The sequence below is a fragment of the Electrona antarctica genome, assembly GCF_951216825.1.
Source record: "Electrona antarctica genome assembly, chromosome: 12".
NCBI lineage: Eukaryota > Metazoa > Chordata > Actinopteri > Myctophiformes > Myctophidae > Electrona > Electrona antarctica.
The window spans coordinates 19,128,598-19,151,617 of NC_136793.1; the positions used below are offsets into that span (position 1 = coordinate 19,128,598).

General features: G+C 46.4%; 1 protein-coding gene across 1 annotated transcript in view; it reads right to left on the reverse strand.

The window, feature by feature from the left end:
* The window catches only part of LOC306933225 (ADP-ribosylation factor-like protein 15), a 178,375-nt gene that overhangs the window by 93,415 nt on the left and 61,940 nt on the right, over window positions 1-23,020 (reverse strand). Inside the window, exons 2-3 of the mRNA XM_079515358.1 lie at window positions 7,991-8,135; window positions 5,683-5,742 (exon numbers count right to left, since the gene is read on the reverse strand). Coding sequence (XP_079371484.1) covers window positions 5,683-5,742; window positions 7,991-8,135 — 205 coding nt within the window. The remainder of the gene's footprint in view (window positions 1-5,682; window positions 5,743-7,990; window positions 8,136-23,020) is intronic.

A 23,020-nucleotide genomic window follows, 5' to 3' on the forward strand; every position in this document is an offset into this window, starting at 1 on the left:
TGGAGAAATCTTGAAAATGTGTGCAAATCTTTGAATACATTCATTAACTCAAATCTTTGTTTCTGGGGGGCCCTGGAACAGCCATTTGTAGAATCAGTCATAGGTCTTGTTGACACCGGGGCCTTACATTGCAGAATTACTTCATAATGAATTGCATTCTTATGTCGCTTTTCCAAGTGCTCAAAGCGCTTTACAATGGTTCATTCATTCATACATTGGGAGGTGACAGTCGACGCCAGCGTCCTCACTTCCCACATTCACACACCAATGGTGGCGAACTCACACCGACCGACTCATTGGAGGCAGTGTAGGGTTGTGTGTCTTGTCCAAGGACACTTCAACATGTGGACAGGAGGAGCCGGGATTCGAACCGCCGACCCAGGGATCATTGGACGACCTGCTCTACCTCCTGAGCCACAGCCGACCCCACATCCACACTTAAACCAGATTCGACTTAACCACTGAATCCCTATACTTCATTGACAGGGTCCCCCAGGGGTCTATACTTGGTTCCCTCCGTTTTGTACCACAATAACGAATTTCGTTGCAGAGAATAGCCGATCTACAAGGTCACAAAGTCACAAGGTGTCACCCAGAATAAGGATGCTAGGGTTCAAGTGGTTATCAATGTGCTGACCATTGCAGAGTCTGCACTGCACCCTTCTCTGGGCACAGACCAAGACTGATAGGGTGATATCTTTGCATGAAGCCCCAAATGTACATAAGTCCCACAGCTGTTGCTTCAAAAAGGCCTCAGAACTCAAAATCAGAACAGTCTGGAAGCATCTGCTTTGAGCCCAAATGACAATTTACAAATGATTTCAATTTGGGGTGGACCTTTTCCTTTGCACAGAGGAACAGCCTCCCTGCTGGGCAAAGCAAGCCGCATTGTGGTCCCATTTGATAGTAATACGAACCATGTTGCTTTGAGTACAATGTCGTGGTTTTGTCCTGAGGACATGTGCTCACATATTTACTTTGCTCGATGGTGGCCACAGAGGACTGGTTAGTCTGTGATGTTCTTACTGTAATTCCCCCGGTGGGCTGCCCGTGTGTGTGTGTGTGTGTGTGTGTGTGTGTGTGTGTGTGTGTGTGTGTGTGTGTGTGTGTGTGTGTGTAAGGAAACATGGACTCCACAGAGTTCAATATATGCACATAATGTTCTCATTCAAGCAAATTTTGAAATTCCCGCTGCTTAACTCGCGTGCCAACAAATACATTTACAGTATATTGACGCACAGACCAAACTCAGGCACAAACAAAGTTTAACCCGCATCTGACACTATATACGACACTCAAAATTATGTTCATACGCAAACAGTATATTTTTCCCATTTTTTTTTTTTTTTTTCACAGACTCATTAAAAGCAAACTAATTGCTATATGGTAGGTATGGATATATACATCGCAAACTTCAAGAAAGCTAGGCTTCTTCAAATAGAATGCCTCGACAAGTCTTTGCCACCACCAGAGCACTCAAACACAGCGGCGATGAGTGCCTCTTATTATGACCACTACTTCATCAGCTGTCATCGAGTGTCTTGCACGCTCGCTGAGATGGTCCGTCTAGACTCGACGTCACTGCCCAGAAGTGCACACACGCAAACACACACACGCGTGCGTGTGCTCAGACGCCATTAACGGATGCCTCCCTGTGTCGCTGGTGATGCCCTTCCCACCTAATCCCATACCTGGCACCAGCTGGGTCGGAAATACTCGCCAGACTCTGTCACTGCACGCAGCTGGGAGATAGCCGGACGCAATGTTGTGTCAATGTCAGCCAACGCACAGCTTGCTAAAAGGACTCATGTCTACCCTTGATATGGGACAAGTGTACTAGAGTTCAGGTTTGAATGTCAGGGTGGAAAATATGCATTTGATCTTAATATGCACTAAAACCTCAAGGAAATTAATGTAATCACGGAAACGGCAAAGAGAAAGAGAGCTGCATGAAAGTGAACAGCTCATTACCTCAGATGAACAGTCTGCGAATGCCAATGAACACTTCTAGCTGGAAATGTATTTCAATCTCGGAGCAGATTTTCAGTTTGACCTCCAACTGCTGCATGAGTGCGATAGTGTGGGATCAGTCTGACATGATGGTGACAATGCCCCCCTGTACCGGCCTTGCACCTTGGCGGTGAGTGGCTACATGAGAGCACAAGATAAACCGGCCTACTTAAAAATGGGCTATTTATACCCAGCTGGTGTTAAAATGGTTCAGCACACCAACAATGACAGCAAACACAACTCTTATCGGATAACCATGTGTCGGAGGTCCAACAGGGCTGGATGATGGGTTTCAAAAGCAGTGAGAAAGGACAGCAATGAGAGATGGTGAGAGAGACTAAAGACATTGACATTGATATTTTTTTCTACAATCTATAAATGAATCGTCCAATTGTGTTCTGAGGAGACCAACAAGAAAAAACATGTTAACTTATTAAGAATAAAGTATAAAGTGAAACAGATTCCTAATAACACCCACAGACTTCCAATAGATGGGGGATGTGATATATGTTTTGCTTCACAAGCTGACCCAGTGTACTGACGGGGAAAGCAAGATAAACTAGAAATATGCACTCAGTAGAGCGCAACATAATAATAATAATAATAATAATAATAATAATAATAATAATAGCAATGTAAGCAGTGACATTTCTTCATACAGCCATGAAAGAGTAGCTCAGCATTATGATTAAAACTTGTATGTTCTCTACACTCTCTCTCTCTCTATTGCGTGAAGTCACGCACAGAAAGCAGATCTATACTGTACTGTATGTCATAGCATTACCCCACACGGAGAAGGAGATCAGCCTGAGAATCTGAGCGGCAGGGGCGGTATTGCAGTCGCTGTACCGCACTGTTGTGACGAAAAGAGAGCTGAGCCAGAAGGAAAAGCTCTGTCTACGGAGCAATCTTCGTTCCTACTCTACCCTATGCTTATGAAGTGTGGGAGATGAATGAAAGAATAAGGTCACAGATACAAGCGGCCGAAATTAGTTTTCTCAGACGGGTGGCTGGCATCTCCCTTAGAGATAGGGTGAGAAGTTCAGTCACGTGAGAGAGACTCGGAGTAGAGTCGCTGCTTCTACACTTTAAAAGGAGCCAGCTTAGGTGTTTCGGGCATATGGTTAGGATGCCTCTCGAGTGTCTCCCTAGGGAGGTCCTCAATGCACACCCCACTGGAAGGAGACCCCCGGGAAGACCAAAGATGAGATGGAGGAATTATGTTTCCAAAATCTGTGAGGAATGCTTCGGGATCCCCCAGAATGAAGTTACTAATGTTGCTGTGGAGAGGGAAGTTTAGAGCTCTCTGGTGGAGCTGTTGCCACCGCGACTCGACTACGGATAAGCGGTTGAAGATGGATGGATGGATGGATGCTGCTTGTGAGATTGTAGATTGTCTTCTTTTCAGTGAGCGAAGTACAACTCAGACTTAAGTCAAGGTTCATTGAGAACAAGCCACTAAGGTATTGTAGGGTACAAAGATTGAGAGACCAGGAATTTGGAAGTCTGTGCATCACCGGTGCAGTATCATAAGACATAAAAATAAATTAAGGGTGTTTGCTTGTTTTAAAGTTGCAGGAAAGGAGTCAAGAGGAAGACAGTACACAGTAGACTGTTACAACTACACAGTGGAAGAAAGGCTGCAATCCACTTGATTTTCATTCAAACCCTCAGTCCTCGGATCAAATGAACACTCAATGACATGTTAGCCTTCATCAATATTTCATGATAGGTGATATTTGAGTTTAGAGACTGATTTGATCGCTCGCTCTGAGGGTGAACTGCAGTGAACCCACATACTTAGCGGACTGGACGACACTTGACGTGGCGTGAGGAAAAACAACGTCCAATTTTTGGAACGGGAAAAAGCGGACCGTCTACAGGGCGAGTGCCAAGACAACTGAAATGGCCTGACTGGGATCCAGGCAGATGACGAAGAAGAAAAAGCAGAAATATGAAGTTGACTGTGATTCCCGACGAGTGGTACATTGAGCAAGAGTATACGACCCATCCCTCCCACCTCAAGATGAAACTCATAAACACTTTGGTGCTGAGGGACCGCACACTTCCACTGAGCCAAACAAAGGGGCCAAGCGTCAAAAAGCACATTTCGCCTCAAGCACGACCGGCTCCAAAATAAAGCAGCGGTCAGTAAAAGCGTGGAAATATCTGCTTGTTTTTACCGTCGCCCGTCTATCCATAACGGATGGCACAATAAATCGCTCAGTCTTTGGCTGTGTGTATTTACAAGAAAGGAAGAAGGGGGAATTGGGTGTGAATAGGGAGGTGGGGGGTAGAGAGAGAGACGGAGAGAACGGATTTCATCATCTTTTTGTTGGGGTGGCAGCCCACCTCCACTAAATCAAGTGCGTCAAGCGTGGGACCAGTGTTTTTCCAACCACAATAATATCCCACCAGACGGGCTTTGACCTAGTCCAGGAAACCCTCTTTTGTGAACCTCCCAACGTGCTCTGTCCAAATTTGGTAGCTCCCTCGTTGGTGGTCCCCAACCGTCTCTCTCTCTCTCTCTGTGTGTGTGTGTGTGTGTGTGTGTGTGTGTGGGGGGGGGGGGGGGGGCATGTTTTGGGGTGGCTATGTTGGCGTGCTTTTCAAAATATGCACTGCACCTGTCACATGCCTCGTGTGGACAAAACAACATAAATTACTTTTACTCTCAACAAAATCATAAATTGTGGCGTTGTAAGGAGGTGAGGGGTGGATGTAATTTATCTCTTTTCTCGCTTTCCTCACGGTGGACACCCCTCATTGCCTTTTCTCTGTTTATCTGCTCCTTGAGATCTCCAATCGCGGCTTGTTAAAACTCAAACAGCTTCCTCGAGCGTTGCTCATTTCCAGGAAACATGTCCCAATGATGTGTTCCTCTTATCGTCACTGTCGGCCAGAAATCTTGTATCATCTTTGTTTTTTTCATAGATAATTAACCTATTTTATACTTATGCGACACAAAAGTAGCAGAAATATCTACAAGCATCACGATGTGACGAGCTTGTCGATAGGCTATAAAACAAAAACAAAAAAATGTTTGTAAGGCTTTGTTTTTCTGTCTGTGGGTTTTATAAATATTTAACCAATTAACAAGAGCTTGTTGTGACTACATCGGGTCCATTGGAACACATGTTCCAGTGACAACATCCTGGCCAGTGTGCCGTCTCCTCAGAACAGTGTTGGTTTTGCTGTCATTTGATGCACCAACCTCAAATATTTTGTCAGGGCTGATCTGTATTTTGTGTAACTTGTGTAACTGCAATAGAGAATTCTAACCTAGATCATGTAATAGGACTGATAGACAGGTGACACGTCATAAAGCAATGTGCATCATGGATATCATTATTGCTATTCTTTGGATTTCCAAGTTCAGGCTGAGAGTAATTGATTCATAACACCTATTATTGCTTCCTAAATGAAGGATATATTTTCACTACTCAACTTTGAGCCAATACAAATTTGTATCAAATGAAATGTAGCTTTGTAGCCAATTAGGGGACAGTTACTGCACTGTCCGCTAAATAAAAGAAAGTTGTTTTTCTAAAGTACTGCAAGTACTTTCCTCAAAATAAACAAAGAAAGACAAATATAATGTGGCAAATGCTAAGTGTGGCACTGTAGCATTCCCAATAGCGTGAATGAACACCGATGAGGTAAGTACCTTACCTCCAAGTTCCTTTACGTTCAAGATGGCATTTGGAAATGGCACTGCTTTAATGCTGAAACCTAAGAAAGGAAAATAAGGACAGAAAGATATTGTAAATGTAGAGGAAAGTGACAGCACAGACAAGGCATTGGGTGATATAGAAATAAGTCCTCAACAGAAACAAAAAGACTGGATTTCACAAATCCCTTTTGTCAGAATATTTGACGTACCTTTTCCAAACCACCAGCTAAGAATCACCCACAGAGCTGCAGTGTATGTGGTAAATGAAAAGAAAACAAGGGAACTTGTTCTGGTGTCGGGGTTAACTAAACACACAGAAACATGTATTTTTTTCTCTCTCTCTTCTTCTGTGTTGAGGTTGGTGGAAGACAGCACTCGTGACTAAAGTGCTACTATGTATTATGCGGTTGGTTACAGTGGTTTCTTAGGGCTGGCAATGCACAAAACCAACTAAACAGAATATGACAATAAAAACGTCCTTCAAATGGTGCTAATGGGAGTTCTCTGCCTGTGAGTGTTCATACATATGGGACAGGTCCTGGAAGAGCACGTAAGCCAGTCCAGACTGCCTGATAAAAACCACAAAAAGCCCTGCTCTGGTTTGTTGGCACATTCCTGAACTCAAAATTCATAGAAACTAAAAGGTGGAGAGAACCTCAGGAACTCCCTTGCTTATAATGTCCTCCACTGTGCAGCTGTTGGCAGATCGAGACCGCTAAATCTCCAATTCTATTTGAGAGAAGGTCGCTGACACACAATCCTTAGTGTTAACTTGTAACTCCAGCAGTGTATATGTATAACAAAATGGACCCATTACACTCCCGGATTTAACACTGGGGATTTTACTGTGTACACAACTCTGCACAAAAGTAAATAACATAACAGTCAGTCATTGATGTCCTTTTGAGTTGGACCCAGGTGGTCACTCCTCCCTTCTGTGAAGTGTACACTTAGTCTAGTACAGCTGGGGGTTTATTTATATTTAGATAAATAAATAAATTTAGATAATATTTAACCCACAGTGGGATTCCTGCAAAAGACTACAGTAATCGTGGATGGAGCGAAGACTGGTGGCCATCTCCTTGAGGGTTTTATACTACGTATGTACACAGGAAGCGGGTTGTTTTCTTTTGCAGGTGACGAGCTGTACAAACCCTGAAGCCTCTGACACACTTTAGAAGCTTGGTGGGTGATTCATAGAAGAGTATGGGTTAGAGAGAAACAGCTTAGCTGTGCTGTTCTGTCGATGTCAGGGGACTCTGGAAGGTCATTGGTTCCCAAACCTTTTCATGTCAAGGACCAGCAAATTGACACTAATTAGCCCACGGACCCCCATGAGAGAATATTTTTACGGCTCTAGCAGTGATTCTCAAACCCGTTTAATTCCAAGGACCCCCATTTTGACATGCATTCGTCTACGGACCCCCATTTAATGGCATTTCTATCTCTGGGACCCCAATTTATATTGTAAAATCAATGTTAATTTAACTCTGAGAGTGTACAAATGGAACCAAACGGACCCCAACGGTTCCATTTGGTTCCATTTGTACAACTCTCTGAGTTACAGACCCATAAGGGTTCATTTGGTTCCAAACTATCATTTAGCTGGGGAACCTGGAACTCCCTCAAGGACCCCTGGGGGTCCCCGGACCCCACTTTGGGAACCAATGACATGTAGGTTGTGTGGCTGTGATTTTCCAACTACTGATTCTGCACAATGCACTGCCAACAGTATTAACTTAACCACTTAAATCCCAGCATCCATATCATGGGGGAAAGCTCTAGCAGAAAATAGCAGATCGACAAGCTTATATGACCCCTCGGCTCTCCTGGATGTCAGGAGAGCTGAGCCATGAGGGACCCCGCTCAACCATATGGGGTTTACAGTTGGAGGCCATCGATATTGTCCTTCTTTTTGCTGAGGTTTGCGTGATCTGCGCAAAAGGACAGTTAACCCATTTTGGGCGGGAACCCCTTTTGGTGTATTAAACATTGTTATAATTTAGCTATTGAAAAATAGCAGATCTACAAGCTCATAGCGCGCCACCGAGTGGCGTGCTACGAGCTTGTAGGTCTGCTATTTTTAAAAAATCGTGAAAATATTTATTTCAGAAAACTGGAGGATTTAGAAGGATTTTTAAAATTTTTGAGGTCAGGCCTAAATGGGTCAAATGATAAGGGACAATATCGGTGGCACCCAACTGTAAGTGGTTAGTTATTAAGTTGAAGAGGTGTCGGCAGTCTGTCTGTGGTTCACTCCAGGCGTCCACTGCATGGCTTGTACGCTGCATGCCTGCCTCGTCTCACCTGTAGTAGGAAAGATGCCCTCACTGCCCTCACTGCAAAGGCGTGATAGCAGGCTGGTCTTTCCAGCACCCGTCATGCCGATGCATACCACGTCATACTCTGGTCTTGGCGGTGGGGGTCCTTTACAGCACAGTGCCCGGAAACACTGAAACGAAACGTAGAACATGCTCCTTTACTAAATAGAAATGTAAAGTAATATAACACACAGTACACATGTGATGATCAAATTTAAACGCAAGGCAATCAACATCCAACAATACAGGTCTGATACAGAAAAAAATAATAAAAGTGGCAAGTTCTCAATCAGGTACATTTGGATCCTTATCAATTCTACTGGAGGGGGGGTTCCAGGGCAAGAGAAGGCATCTTTGTAACACAACACACATTCTCACTGGAAAACAGAACCAGTACACCATCTACAGTAGAGCTTGTGACGTGACTCAGTCTCAAGCCTCTGCTGCCGCAAGCAGACATGTTAAGGCTGGCATTGAACCTGGTCAGAGACTTCTCTTCTGTGTCCTGTCTATATGCCGAGGCCCACTCAACCCTCTCCGGACCACTCACGTGGAGTGGCCCACTTAGTGCAGCAGGCGCCCGGCTTCTTAAAAAAGGATTTTGAATACTTATCCAGACTTCTATTGTAAAGGGAATGAGCAGTTTCACCAAAAGTACTGTACATTCAAAAGATTAAACCATTTTTCGGAGCATTTGGGAAGGTCTGATTATGTGCAAAGTCTATATGAGAGAGCGGAACAGTGAGAGTGAGAAAAGGTCTGTTACTCTGCGTTGTCTGTTACTCTGCTTCTACTATGTGTGTGTGTGTGTGTGTGTGTGTGTGTGTGTGTGTGTGTGTGTGTGTGTGTGTGTGTGTGCACACACATCTGACTGACGGCGTGACGTGTTTGTGTCTGCACTCTGTGTGTGTGTGTGTGTGTGTGTGTGTGTGTGTGTGTGTGTGTGTGTGTGTGTGTGTGTGTGTGTGTGTGTGTGTGTGTGTGTGTGTGTGTGTGTGTGTGTGTGTGTGTGTGTGTGTGTGAGGTGGTGAGGGGGGGGTACCCTGTCTGATTGGGCCCTCATGGCAGCCACAGGCAGACCTGTCAGTCCATGAATCACAGCTTGGAACTGGGGGCCTGCTGTGAGACATTAAGGGGCAAATGCAGTGTGAACCGTGAATGAGATCTTTAAAGCTTGTGTGGAGAGATCAGTATCCAGAACTAAAAAGAGATCTCTTTTATTAGCAGGACGGGGACCAGTCTGGACAAGGCAGGGCAGAGACCCTGTTTGTCTCTCCGTGTCTCTCTCTCTCCCCTTCCCCATCAACTGTATCAGATTTCAGGTGGAAGAGCACCAGCGCAAGGTTGCATACTGCTCTTGTCAGCAGAGAGCTGTTCTGCTCAGTCCGACTCTGCTCAATCAAGGCGCTCCCATAGGAAAGAAAAAAAAACAACGTGCGCGCACGCACGCACGCACGCACGCACGCACGCACGCACGCACGCACGCACGCACGCACGCACTCTGCAGCATTCACCGGTGCATGAGAAACTGCCAGTCACAAGCACAATCTCCAGGTGTGCTTTGGCATGCCATAAAAAGGCATACCTTACCAGGGAGAAGCACATGTAAACAAGAGAGAGGATAAACAAACAAAGTATTTTTGTCTCACTGTCAAGTATAATTTGGCAAAGCGTGCAGAAGTTGGGCTCAGGGGGGAAAAGTTGAGACTCCCAATTTTATCACCTTCAGGCTTGTGCTCTCTCAAGCAAAAAACTCACATTATTAAAAAATTCAAGGGTTTACTTTCATTTAGTTTCCTGTCTCGACTTGAATGAGGTGGCCCGAATGAGCGCACAATGTTTTCCTTTTTTTTTTTGCTATTACGGAGTGTGCTGTCCATTGCTTCTGCCAGACTGGGGGGGCGGGGGGTTAGGGGGGTGGGCACAGAACATAGAATACAGAACACAGAAGTGGCTCAGAGGGCAAATTGGACTGGAGTCTCTCCCCCAGGCCTCCAGACGTCGGTGACCACCAGGGTCACTCTTCAGAGCCGTGCCAAAACAGCGCTGCCGTTTGATGGAGACGTGGGGAATCTGCTTCAACGGAACCAGACGACGGTCGAGCAACCCGACCCCCCCGACTCCTGCTTGAACCCGTCGGGTCTGCTCAAACAGGAAACATTCCCCTCCCCAGAAGAATGGCCAGATCAGAAACACACGCGTGTCAGAGAGGGGAACACATGTAAAAGTTTGGTCTGATGGTTTGATGAGGTCATTCTCTCTCTCTCTCTCTCTCTCTCTCATTGCTGTTGTCTGTGTCTGCCGCTAACCCCCCTACACACCAGTGTCAGTGTGGCCCATGTACAGATTTGTGTGCTGGTTGAAATGTGCCCTTCAGCTGTCAATGATCTGAGGGGTCAGGAATCACCGGCCGATTAATCCCCCGGAGAGAAAGTGAGGGTTGAGGTGAGGAGGGATAAGAGGAGAGGTTGGTGGGGTACTTGTGGTGAAAGGAAGGACGGACAACATTTCTCCAGCATACCTCTATAGGGATGGAAAAGGAGCGTTGCATCGATGGCGACCCCCCCCCCCCCCCCACCCAGCAGAGGCGGTGGTGGTCCGAATGGCTTTGTGTGGGCTTGGAGCCAGAGGTGCCAGCGTTCCCATGAGCACGGGAGGTCGGGATGACTGCCCCCACCGCACGCCCCCCTACCCCCAACCTGCCGACCCGCCTCTCCCTCCCCGTACAGTGCAAACTTCACAACAGTTGCCGAAGGAGCATCCAGGGCCTGACCCCGGGCCCCCAGGCACACAGGGGCCCCTGTGAGAGAGAGAGAAGAGAGGTCCCACCTCTGGCCCTCTTTGACAGCGGAAGATTGACGAGGAGCGCTTGGTCAAAAGGCTCACAGGAGAAAAATAAATATGTCCAGAAGCCCTCGCCGACTTCAAGTCTTGCCCCTCCCCAATCGGCCACACTTTAAAGGATCTGTGGAGTTCCTGCGCCATGTCGCTAAAACAGAAAGCTCAAATGAGACTGTCCCGTGGTGAGCAACTCTATTAACCCGGTAGGCATGCAGCCTGACAGCTTAGTACATTCAGCAGGCCCATTTCATAGGGGAAGACTAGATACTGTAAACATAGTAAATAGTTATTCAAATGTTGTTTGACCTACTGTAACAATCAAAGCAAGTGGAAATGACAATGATGTTTGAGGATGTGCTCAAACCTACTGTAGTATGACTCTTTGCCCTCGCGGCCTCTCGTTCAGCTTTAGTTTTTGATTGAGGCTACTCAGATCTGTCCATGAAAAAGAGGGCAATATTCAGGACAAAACTAATAAAACCTAATAAACCTCTTGCCAAGATGCTCTCCATGCATAAACTTCGACCAATGCTTAATTGATTGAATGCCTCTTATAGGATTGGAAACGTTTTAATTGTGCTTTCCTGAAAGACCGTGACGAGACGTTACCTCATTGTTGTTGCGAAAGCTGATTAGCTAGGTTTTATGTAAATGAAGAACAGTGCTGGGTATAAATATTGGCCCTGACATGGTCCAGCTACATTTTCAGATGAAATGTCTGGCTAAAAGGTGCATGACATAAGGAAAGTGAAAAAGGCAGCCCCCCCAACCAATTTGAAAAAGCTGTCAAGACATCAAACGGGTGATATAATTAGGCCTCTTGGCGTAGGTCCAAGCCTGCATGGCAGAGACACATTGCTGGTCGCCCACTGGCCATGCAGCTGTATACAGGAGCTGAGCCACAATGTGGTGCAAAGGCTCAAACAAAAAAGGAACTGTTCAATTAAATGACTGGAGCACTACTGGAAAACATTAACCGTTTGGCCACCAGGCCATTAAAGAATGATTACTATATGCCAGGATATCCCCCCGTTCAACCCTTATTTTGAAGATCCAAAAATCCGGAACCGGATGTTGACTGAATGGTGTGTGTGTGTGTTGTCGGATTAGGTGTTGATCTCTCACTAACTGATGAGAAGTACAGGCCGTGCCATTACAGCGACTGCTATATGCTCCGTGCAATATGCGTTGTTTTGACCAGAAATGCCGCCTGGGACAGGGAATGTGCATGCAAGCGCAAATCAAGATGTCGCAGTCCAGTGGTATGGCTAACCATCCGAAGCTAATGTGAGTAGCCTTTCGACTAGATCGGATCAAAAACATTTATACAACTAAATTAACGTAACTTGCGTGAATTGGCACTAATGACTAACGTAGGTTACATTTTCGGGCGGGGCTTGTGTTAAGACAAGTTGGAAAACTGAGACAATACTAGCGGTGTTTACAGGTATGGTCTGTAATGTACATAGTCGGGTGCAGCAATGCCACTGACCAAGCTGTAGTCAAAGCTCCCATCCAAAGAAGCCGCTGTTGCTTTGCATGCTATCCACTGTTGCTTTGCATTCTATTAACACATTCTATTAACACATTAACACAAGATCCATCAGTGTTATTATCACAGTGACACAGCAGAACCAAACGTTGTCAGGTCCATATCACAACAGAACAAACCACAAAGGTTTAGGATGTAATTGGAAGAAAGAACTGGAGCAAGGCAGTTCTGTCCGGGGCCATGAGCCACCAAGTGGTGCTTATTCACCTGACGCGGCTGTCAAGAAGAGCCAGCCTCTTTTTAGACAAGCACCTTGTATTTTTAGAGGTAATAAACGTGGGTAAGGGGGAAGCCACCGTCGCAGTAGGCCAGTTCACGTTTCACTCTCGTACTCCATGGCCACCGCGGAGACACCTCTGTAGAGTATCAGCATGACGCCACGTTCCAAATACAGACAGCTCGTCAAGCACTCTGCTACCATACGCAGAGTTTGTGCATCAGTTATACATCTTGTGAGCGGGAATGGTCCCACAGCAAACAGCCCAAACCAAAATGTAATGGTCAGGACCCCAAATTAAATTTATTTTGGGAGGTGCACCTGATGATTAGCTTCATGTGCAACATCGTTTTCTCACTCAACAGTACACCCAACATACAGTATACGTGTATACAGGTAGCCTGCACATTTCTAAAGTGACAATTTAAAGCCTTTTAAAACTCTTTAAACACAATCCCTACCGTTACCATATAGGGCAGGCGGTAACGGGAGGCCACTGCCAACAGAATGCACGACATAAGCAGAGAAGAAGAAGCGTTATCCGGTCGAATGAGCCGGAAGTGAGAATCCTCCATTGTCGTGACAGTGTTCTAGCGATCGGACTATTAACATGGTTAGCAAAACCTCAAATTAATGTTTTATTAAGCTCCCAACATCTTAATTTATCCCATTCTGAGCACTAAAACCACTAATCCGCACACGTGCACCAAGGATTGGGATTTAGGCTGTTTCTACCATGGGAGTCCTATGGGGGCTAGCGACGGAGGGTTAAATAGCTATTCACAAGATATCTCAAGGTTGGCACAGATTGGGTTAATACCAAATAACCCTAACCCGGATAAGGAAGAGGCAAACATTGTGAAAATGTGAGAACCAAGTCAAACTAAATGTAATGCCTACAATGTGCTTGTCAGGGTTTGGGGTCCCCAGTTCATAGTTTATGATTATTGTGGGGGGGGGGGGGGGGGGGGGGGGGGGGGGCGTGGCCTGAAAAGTTTGGGAACCCTTGCATTAGGCCATGCACCCTGATATGATTTGTATCTCTGTATCAATATATACTGTAAACTCCTCTGAGTGTGTACAAAATAATAATTTAGTCTCCAATCCTTTGGGGTAACCTTTTGTTTGTCCTCTGCATTTACCCATTCTAACAATTACGAGCAGTACTCTCAGACCTTACAGACCTGGAGGGGTCCATTTGGTTCCTATCAATCATTTAGCTGCCCCCCCCCCCCCAATCCCCTTCCCCCCCAAGGACCCCTGGGGGTTCCCGGACCCCATGTTGAGAACCAATTATGTAGACCACCACAGGAGAATTTCCACTGTAGAAGTAGAGTCGGGAGAATGTTAGAATAGTACAAAATGAAATAAACTTGACTTGACCAACTAACAATACTATTAGTAATATAAATTACATCACGCAGGTCGTGTTGTATTGAGATAACAAGTGCTGCATCCTCCAGCCTTGTATTGGCAGTTCATTGGAAATTGCAGATCATTAACTTCCAATAGCAAATACAGTTTAGTGTTAATTTGAATCCTAAAGCTTTTATTCAGATGGTGATTTTATTGTGATGTGATTTTAATCTAATGCCGACATGTACAGTAGCTGTGATTAGACAGTGCCATTAGAAACCTATACAGTATCAGCAAAAAAGGCTTCTCCTATCACAATCACAAACATGCATATCATCTCTGTTGGCTTAAAATATGGATTTAGGATGTTTCCGTCCAACAGCAACGATAATGTACCCCCCCCCCCCCCCACATACACACACACACACACACACACACACACACACACATGATTGATTGATTGAAGAATTTATTAACAGTTTGCAGAATTACAGTACATTTCAAGCACAAACTCAATACAAAGGCTGTTAACTGTGAGTGGACGACCCAATTAAGCATTACACTTGTTTCCAACAGGGTCCACCATGTTCAAATCATCAAAACATTTAGAGACGTACAAATAGACACTTCTATAGACAGAACAGGAATTCATCATAGCCAGGACACTTGTGCGCAGTATAGGTCACGTCTTTGCCCACACGCCTGTGGCAAGGCGCACTTCCCCTCACAAGCTAGCTTAAGCATCAACCGATATGCTTGAACTCCTCACACTGGGCTCGGTGGAGGCGCTAATCAGTGTAACGATGGCTGTTAACCCTTAGAAGATGAAAGACGCCAATTGGCGTCTTCATCAGAATTCCGTAAATGATCAATGACGCCAATTGGCGTCTTCACAGTTTTTGATGAATCTAAACATATTAATATGCTCCGAAGCGCTGTTTAAATTCCTGAGCTTATATTCCAACTACATTACCCAGAAAACCCGTGTCACGTGACACACGTGTACGTGTTGCCATTGGAAGCTGGTCCCAACCCCTGTAAACAGTGGGGGCAGAGGGAGTCTTCATTGTTTTGCCTGTTTTGCCGTCTCGCCCGAGCGATTTTCTAGCAGAAAAAGTTGAAAGCAGTACTATTTATTTGAGCGAGTTTTGTGGTAGTAGTATTGATCCATACGCGTCCCAGTCGCCTTCTCCAGGCGGAGTAGCCCTGGTCCAGTGCTTACAGCGAGACTCGCTGCTCCCTCCCTCCTTTTTTCATTGTCTCCCCATCGTCGTCCGATGAGCTATACCGGGAAACCATTGAAGAAGACGATCAACCCGGAATGTTTTGAGGTAATCTTATTGTAGAAAATGCCCTTCTATAGTGATCAGAAATCATAAGATGATCGCTACAAATAGATGCTTGGATAATTACTACTACTAGTCAGATCATGACGCCAGAATGACTCACCACGATGGCCCCCAGCCATTAGCCAGCACCAAAGGTGCTGGCTAATGGTGTTGGTCGGTGCATTGGTGCTGGATAATGGCTGGAGGGGGGGTTGGTGTCGATCGGTTGGTGCAGTACAAATGTATCGTAGCAGGCATGCACGCATGGCAGTACAAGTATTTTCTATTGTAGCGTGCCTTATAGGCGATCTGATCTTTAGAGTAATGTTCGCTCCTTTTATTTACTGTCTACAAAGACGGAGAACAAACATGCATCGTTTACTGAAGCAACGCGTGGTTGCTTCGATCCTAGCCCCATATGTGCCCTCTCCCTACGCTCATTCTGTAGCTCATCTCGGAGCTACAGAATGAGCGTAGGGAGCTACAGAATGAGCGTAGGGAGAGGGCACATATGGGGCTACTTCGATCCTTGCTACAAGGATCGGAGGGGGGACGGGGAGTGAAGCTAACAGTAGCGTATTATATAAGATCTGTATGACGTTTCATTGACGTCTGAGCTTGCATGATAATTGCATTCATTGTATATTGTATACAGTCATGACTGTACATTGTTTAGTGTGTCTCCGTGTGATGATGATGATGACGATGATGTCAGATAGCCTACGTCCCCCCCCCCCCCCAACTGGCTATTGGCCGGGCTGACTACAGCTAAATGTTTATTTTTATATATTTAGAACTGGCATCAGATGAGGAGGAGGAGGAGGAGGATGATGAAGACGAAGAGTCAAGACTGCGATGGAGTTCTCCGACACTGAACCGGATGCATTCATTCATTTCAGTTGTTTTTTTTAAATTTAGCCTACACACACACACACACCGTCAAGAACAACTGGAATGCAGTGGTTTGGGGACACTGGGGAGTTTGGGGACAACTGTTTTGTATGTAGGCCTATTTATTTTCTGTATTATTTATTATAATTGTATTATGTTAGTAGTCATAAAAAATAAAAGACAAGCTTTTACAATGAGTTAGACCTGTCATGGCTATTTTGTTCACTATTCTGAGGTTTATGGTTTGACTAAGCGAGTTTCAACTGTGATTTACTCTGTAACGGTAGATGGTAAGAACCCAATTTTTTTGTTATAATACAGTATACATTCAAGTCTATATTTTGATACATATCATGGGCACAAAGTCATATCAAAACAATGTCCTTGGATGTGTTTTTTATCCAAACTGTTTTTTCACAACAGGTTTTTGAGATACATGCATGAATAGACACGGTACTGGTAAGACTATGTAAACATGGTATATATCAAAATGTGCGTTAGAATGTCTAATTTTACCCCAAAAAAGAATTGAGTTTATATGATGTTCCATTTCAGAGCTAAGGGGACTTTTAGCTGGATAGGTCAGATTGATCATGACTGACCATGCTATTTATAGATGGCAAAATATCTACAGTGGTACATGTGAGAAACTTTTTATTTTATTTTAATTGAACTAGACAACTCACCCTTTAAAATGAGATATGGCATGGGTGTGTACGCCCAGCAGAAAAAAAGTTCTTTAGAAAATAAAACTTCAACTGGTCATAACTTTTTTTGTTGTCCTAGAAACAGAAAACAGTGTAAATGCAGGCTCTTTTAAATGGCTTCCAACACAAGAACTAAACATTTTATCAACTCAGTTCATTTTTTTCCTGGAAGCAGACAAGTCAAGCTTTCTCTGAAGGTCTTTCGTTGTCACACATTCACAACAGAGAATTTTCAATAAATCATTCAAAAACGCCATTCTGCCATAGAGAAGTCTAAAAACTATATAGAAATCCATGAATATCTCAAAGAGTTAAGCAGTGGTATGTTAGGACAGCAGAGTCACTGCCCATATTTCGCCGCAGGTTGAAAACCCACCTCTTCAGGAAACACTACCCTTCCTCTCTGCCTGACCTACTTGTTGTTAACTAGTTGTACGAACGCTTGTTTTCTATTGTTGTATTGTTTATTGGATCTTGTTTAGTCGATACACTTAATTGTTTTAGCTCATGCTCATTTGATTTAGCTATTTTGTCTCATCTGTTTAAGGAAATAGGTAGCTGATATATTGCACTTTTACCTTAGCACTAGGTATACTCTTGGTTGCTTGTTTTTGCAGAAAATGCACTAAAGACTTCTGGTGATTAGTAGTTTTTGTTCCCTACCTATGTTGAATACACTTATTGTAAGTCGCTTTGGATAAAAGCGTCTGCTAAATGACTGTAATGTAATGTAATGTATCACTTGTTTTCTTTCCCTCCAGGCAGCACTAGCCATGGTTAGACATGCCAGAACCCCAAACCATGACTTCCTCCATGGCTGCCAGATTGCACAAGCCTGGTATCTTGAGTTCCAGCAGGCGGTATGGCGAAGAATGGGGGGGTGGAGGGGTGGCTGGGGTTTGGTGGGGGAAAGGGAGAGGACATTGCAGACAGCGGCCTCTGGGAATGACAGACAGACAGACAGACAGACAGACAGACAGACAGACAGACAGACAGACAGACAGACAGACAGACAGACAGACAGACAGACAGACAGACAGAGGACACTGGGACAGGGACGGGCAAACAGCTCTTTTTTTTTTCCAGACCTGATGTCGGGACAACACTTGTGTGCAGGGCTCACTCCTGACCTTTGGAGATGACAGTCCTTTATATGGGCGTCCCCGACAGAGCAGCGGCGCTAACAGATATGTGTGTAATACACACCGGCCACAGTCATAACACAGGCCTGCAGAAATCGGGGTGGGGTGGGGGTCCGATGGTGTTCAGGGGGGGGTGGTGGCGGGGGGGTGAAGAAGGGCAGGCTGGAAGGCAGTTAGGCAGGGATGGAAGGAAGAAGGGATAGGAGGGGTGGTGGAGTTAAGGGGGGGGGAGGGAAGAAGGACGGAGGGTGGAGTGTGGGGGGGGGGGGGGGTGGGGGTGGCAGGGGGCACATTCATTCATCCTCATTCATCTTCTCTCCCACCCCACCCCTTCAGTTGTTGTTGTTATTTGCCTCTTTGAAGCCAGGCAGGGGGTGCACGGTGGGACACATAGCAGAGCTCAGTACAGTGAGGCCAGTGGGTGGGGGGCTGCTGGGAGGGGGGCGGGGGTGGGGCACTGCATGCCATTGTCGTTAAGGGGGCGAGAGAGAGACGTGCTAGACACATAAGGCTGCTCACTGGGTTCTTCCCGTGTGCTCAGTTGTTAACGCACCGACCGCCAACCATTTGACCGCCCCATCCCCCTACACACACGTGCGCACGCACACGCACACACACACACACGTGCGCACGCACGCGCGCGCACGCACGCACGCACACACACACACACACACACACACACACACACACACACACACACACCCCTCTTCTTTTCCACAATAATCAACAAAAATATATACATATCGGTGTGAGTCGTCTAGTTGCCCTTGTCGTCCTGGTGTTTTGATACTAATTGATAGCATCCCCACCCTCCGCCTCCGCAGTCACCTATCCCTACTTTGTAGCGCATTCTCCTCCCCTCCAAGAGGGCGAGCGAGATGACACCGGAGGCACGAGGAGCAATGCTTGCCGTTACAGGTCGTGATTGACTGGCTCCTTAAAGCCTTAATTGCAAGATAAAGCGAATGCAATGTGGCTTTGGCAGCCGGCGTGGTGCTGCGCTTTCAAGCGTGGCTGCGGGTGATGAAATCCAAGATTTACTGCACATTCAAAACGATGGCCAACTAAGGACACTAAACAGGTGCCATTCATTATCCCCGGCATCAGAAATAGATCTGCATGCAAACACACCCACGCACTTACACACTTGACACGTGCGTACATGCACAGACGCACACAGGAAAGATTACATTGTAGTGCTCTAGGGCAGGGGTTCTCAACCCGTGGGTCGCGACCCCTCGGGGGGTCGCCAAATTATTTTGGGGGGTCCCCAAAATATTTTCAAAAAAAAAAAAAAAAGATTTTTCAAAAATAGCAGACCTACAAGCTCGTAGCACGCCACTCGGTGGCGCGCTATGAGCTTGTAGATCTGCTATTTTTCAATAGCTAAATTATAACAATGCTTAAAACACCAAAAGGGGTTCCCGCCCAAAATGGTTTAAGGTTATTGTAGCAGTCAATTTATATTGGGGGTCGGGAGGGGGCGGGGCGGGGGTCCCGAGACATTGCCAAAGCATTTCCGGGGGTCCCCGGCCAAAAACGTTGAGAACCCCTGCTCTAGGGGGATCTAATTCAGTCTTAAGTCCGTGGTTCAAACATACAAATGAAGCTGTGCAGAATATTCATGGGATGCGGGATGCACCCACTGTCGACATGCACAGAGTGGGGATGCCCTACTGGAGTGAGGTGACAGACAAATAACGTGCGGCAATAACAAGATGACCCTGTCTGCAGCCCGTCTGGTGAAGCAGACCGTATCTTACTTAAGTTGGCAAAACAACCCACCATCCTTTGTGCGTGTGTGCGTGCATGTGTCCGTGCGTGCGTGCGTGCGAGCGAGCGGGGGTGTTTGGGGGTCCTGTTTAAAGCTGATTTGCTTGTCACTGTTTTGCAGGCACAACATCATCCCCTCATCCCGAAGCAATATCAACTCTCTCTCTCTCCATCGTTCTGTCCCTCCACCCTCTCTTACCCATTTCACTCATCCCTCTCTCTCCTCTGTCTGGCTCCCTGTTCAGAGTCTGAACACTACTGCTGTGACGCTAAGGAGTCTGGACAAGGAAACAAGCCTGAACACACACGCACGCACACACAGTCATCCATGCATGCATGCACGCACGCACACACACAGACATGCGTGCACACACACAGACATGCGCACACACACACACACACACACACAGACATGCGCGCGCGCGCGCACACACACACACACACACACACACACACACACACACACACACACACACACACACACACACACACACACACACACACACACACACACACACACACACACACACACACACACACACACACACACACACACACACACACACACACACACACACACACACACACACACACACACACACAGCCATAGAGTAAAGCTACAGCGCCCCCCAGCTTTCTCTTTCAACACACAGCAATCAAGAGGCTGGGGAATCAGAAGCAACACACTCCAGGACTTCAAAATGTCAAAATATACTTTGGGGAAACTAATATTAAGCTACAAGGTGAAACTTTTGTTTAACACAGTACACGGAATGTCATCAACTAGGAATGAAACTTCATTCACTTTCATTAGGAATGACCAACAGCTGCCTATTTAGTTCTCGACAATCCAAACCAGAAATATCACATTTGAGCTCCTGTACACAGTGTTGACATTGTTTTTAGGCATAGTGACCTGATAAATATTCTAATCTAGTGTTTAGGCCGCATACCACATGGGCTCTAATGCCTTGACAGTCAGTTCCCGGTTCGATTCCAAATGGTCCGGACCATTTTGCTGCCATGTCACTCCCCTACTCTCTACTCTCTCTCTCCACAGAAGACATTGTGTTCCAGCCATACGGCAGACATGGCAGTGTTTATGTTGAAGTGCTCCTGAAACAAGCAAGACGGCAGAGGCAGCGGAACAGAACAACAGCCTAATAATATTAGTGTAAAGGGGAGGCCAGGAACAGGTCTAGACTCTGGACGTAATGAGGGGCAAGACTTGGAAGAAAGAGAAAACAACAAAAAGGAAAAGGTTGAGGACACCCCCCACCCCCCTTCTCTCGCTTCCAGTCTCTCTCTCCCTCCCTCCAACCTTTGCAGTGAGAAGCTGCAGCGCTGGCCCTCTCCTCCATGGCCTAACATGGTAGCTTGTGACCCTGCGTGGTGAGTGGAGGCCAGATCAAAGGCGGAGGAGCAGCAGTGGAAAAACATTTGGGCCGAGAATGGACGGGATATCTGTCAGGAAGCCTTTCCCACTGGGCTCACTAGCGCCAGGGCTCGGGGATTGGGTTACGTCCCGAAAACGCCAACATGAAAGAGCGGGGGGGGGGGGGATGCAAATCCACGTACATACCCCCCCTCCCCCAACACACACACTCACCACACTGCCACTAACATACACTCCATCCAACCCCCGCCTCCCGTCAAACTGCACCACCATAACCGCCCTATATACTTAGTCCATCAGTGTCCCCCAGGGCTCCATAATTGGTCCGCTCCTTTTTCCTCCCTCCAGACCAAATCTCTTCACCGATAATAGCCGATCTACAAGCGCTCAGCGCGTTGCGTCGTGACGCGCTGTGAGCATGTAGCTTGGCTATTTTTTACTGAATGTTCACCCCATAATAGGGACGGTAGGGTTCATAATATACGGTTAACCATACTCCCAGTACTCCTTCAACTGCCCACCATCTCACCCCATTCATCGCACAAACACCCCAACCGCAGAGGGTTAGCAGGAAACCCATTGTTCTGGAAGGTTGGCTGGTGGGGTCTTTGGGTGGTTCTGCCAACCCGACTAGAGTGCAGGGACATTTCACAGCATTTCGGCCTCTACCTAGTAACCTTGCAGACACACGCCTCTGCCCAAGTGTTGCTCAGTAACATGGGCAGAGGCAAGAGGGAGGGGTGTAGGCTGGGAGTATGGATGGGTGTGTTTGCAGGGGGTAGTGGGACGAGGAAAAAAGCGCATGGTGTCTGTGTGTGTGTGTGTGTGTGTGTGTCTGTGCGCGCGAGAGTGTGTGTGTGTGTGGTGGGGAGACGGTGTATGCGTGTGTGTGTGTGTGTGTGTGTGTGTGTGTGTGGGGGGGGGGGGGGGGGGGGGGGGGGTTAGTGCTGTAAATCTTGATGTCACTGACAGGAAGACTGTTGCGGACCATTACCATAAATCTGACAAACGCTAATTTGATGGGAGGCTGTATCTGTCTGGTCAGGGGCCAGTCTAGACGGCCCTATTGAGGGTTCCTACAGCGAAGCCCTGTTTGTTTCCAGCACCATCTGGATGTGGCAGTAAGTGCCCGCCGCCACGGTTCACATACATACCCATATAAACACTCACATGGGCGCGTGCGTGTGTGCACGTGTGCGTGCGTGCGTGCGTGCGTGCGTGCGTGCGTGCGTGCGTGCACAGAGTACTCCAAGTTGGTCAGGTCCAAAGCCATAAAAAATGCTTTGCAAATAAGCCTATCTCACAGCCCGCTTTCCACGCCCACTTCCGGTAAATAGTGGTGACTTTAACATGGGCATTTACACGTTTTTTTCTCTGGAGAATCTAAGTACATTTTCTAATGTAAAAATGTGACAGACCAATATTATTATGAAGCAAACAAGATGGTAAATCAGCTCGAACAGATAGAACAAACCTTACCTTGAGAAAACAAAAGTTGTAGACTTCTTAAATTACCTTTGTTAACATGTAGCGTCTATGGAGTGACGTCACGCTATCACCACTAACCCCGAAAGGGGGCGTATTAAGGGGGGCGGGGAAATTCTGTGAGATAGGCTTATCTGGTTTGCTTAAACAATCACATCAGAAGTGTGAAATCCATGCACATGTATGTTGTTCAATGCAGCGAAATCTAAAGAAGGGGTTGGAGACTAGAGCACGTATGCAACTATATTGCATACGTGATATACATACAATAAAATAAGACTACAAAATGTTAGTTCACTGTGTAGCAGTGTACACAACATGCGCTTGG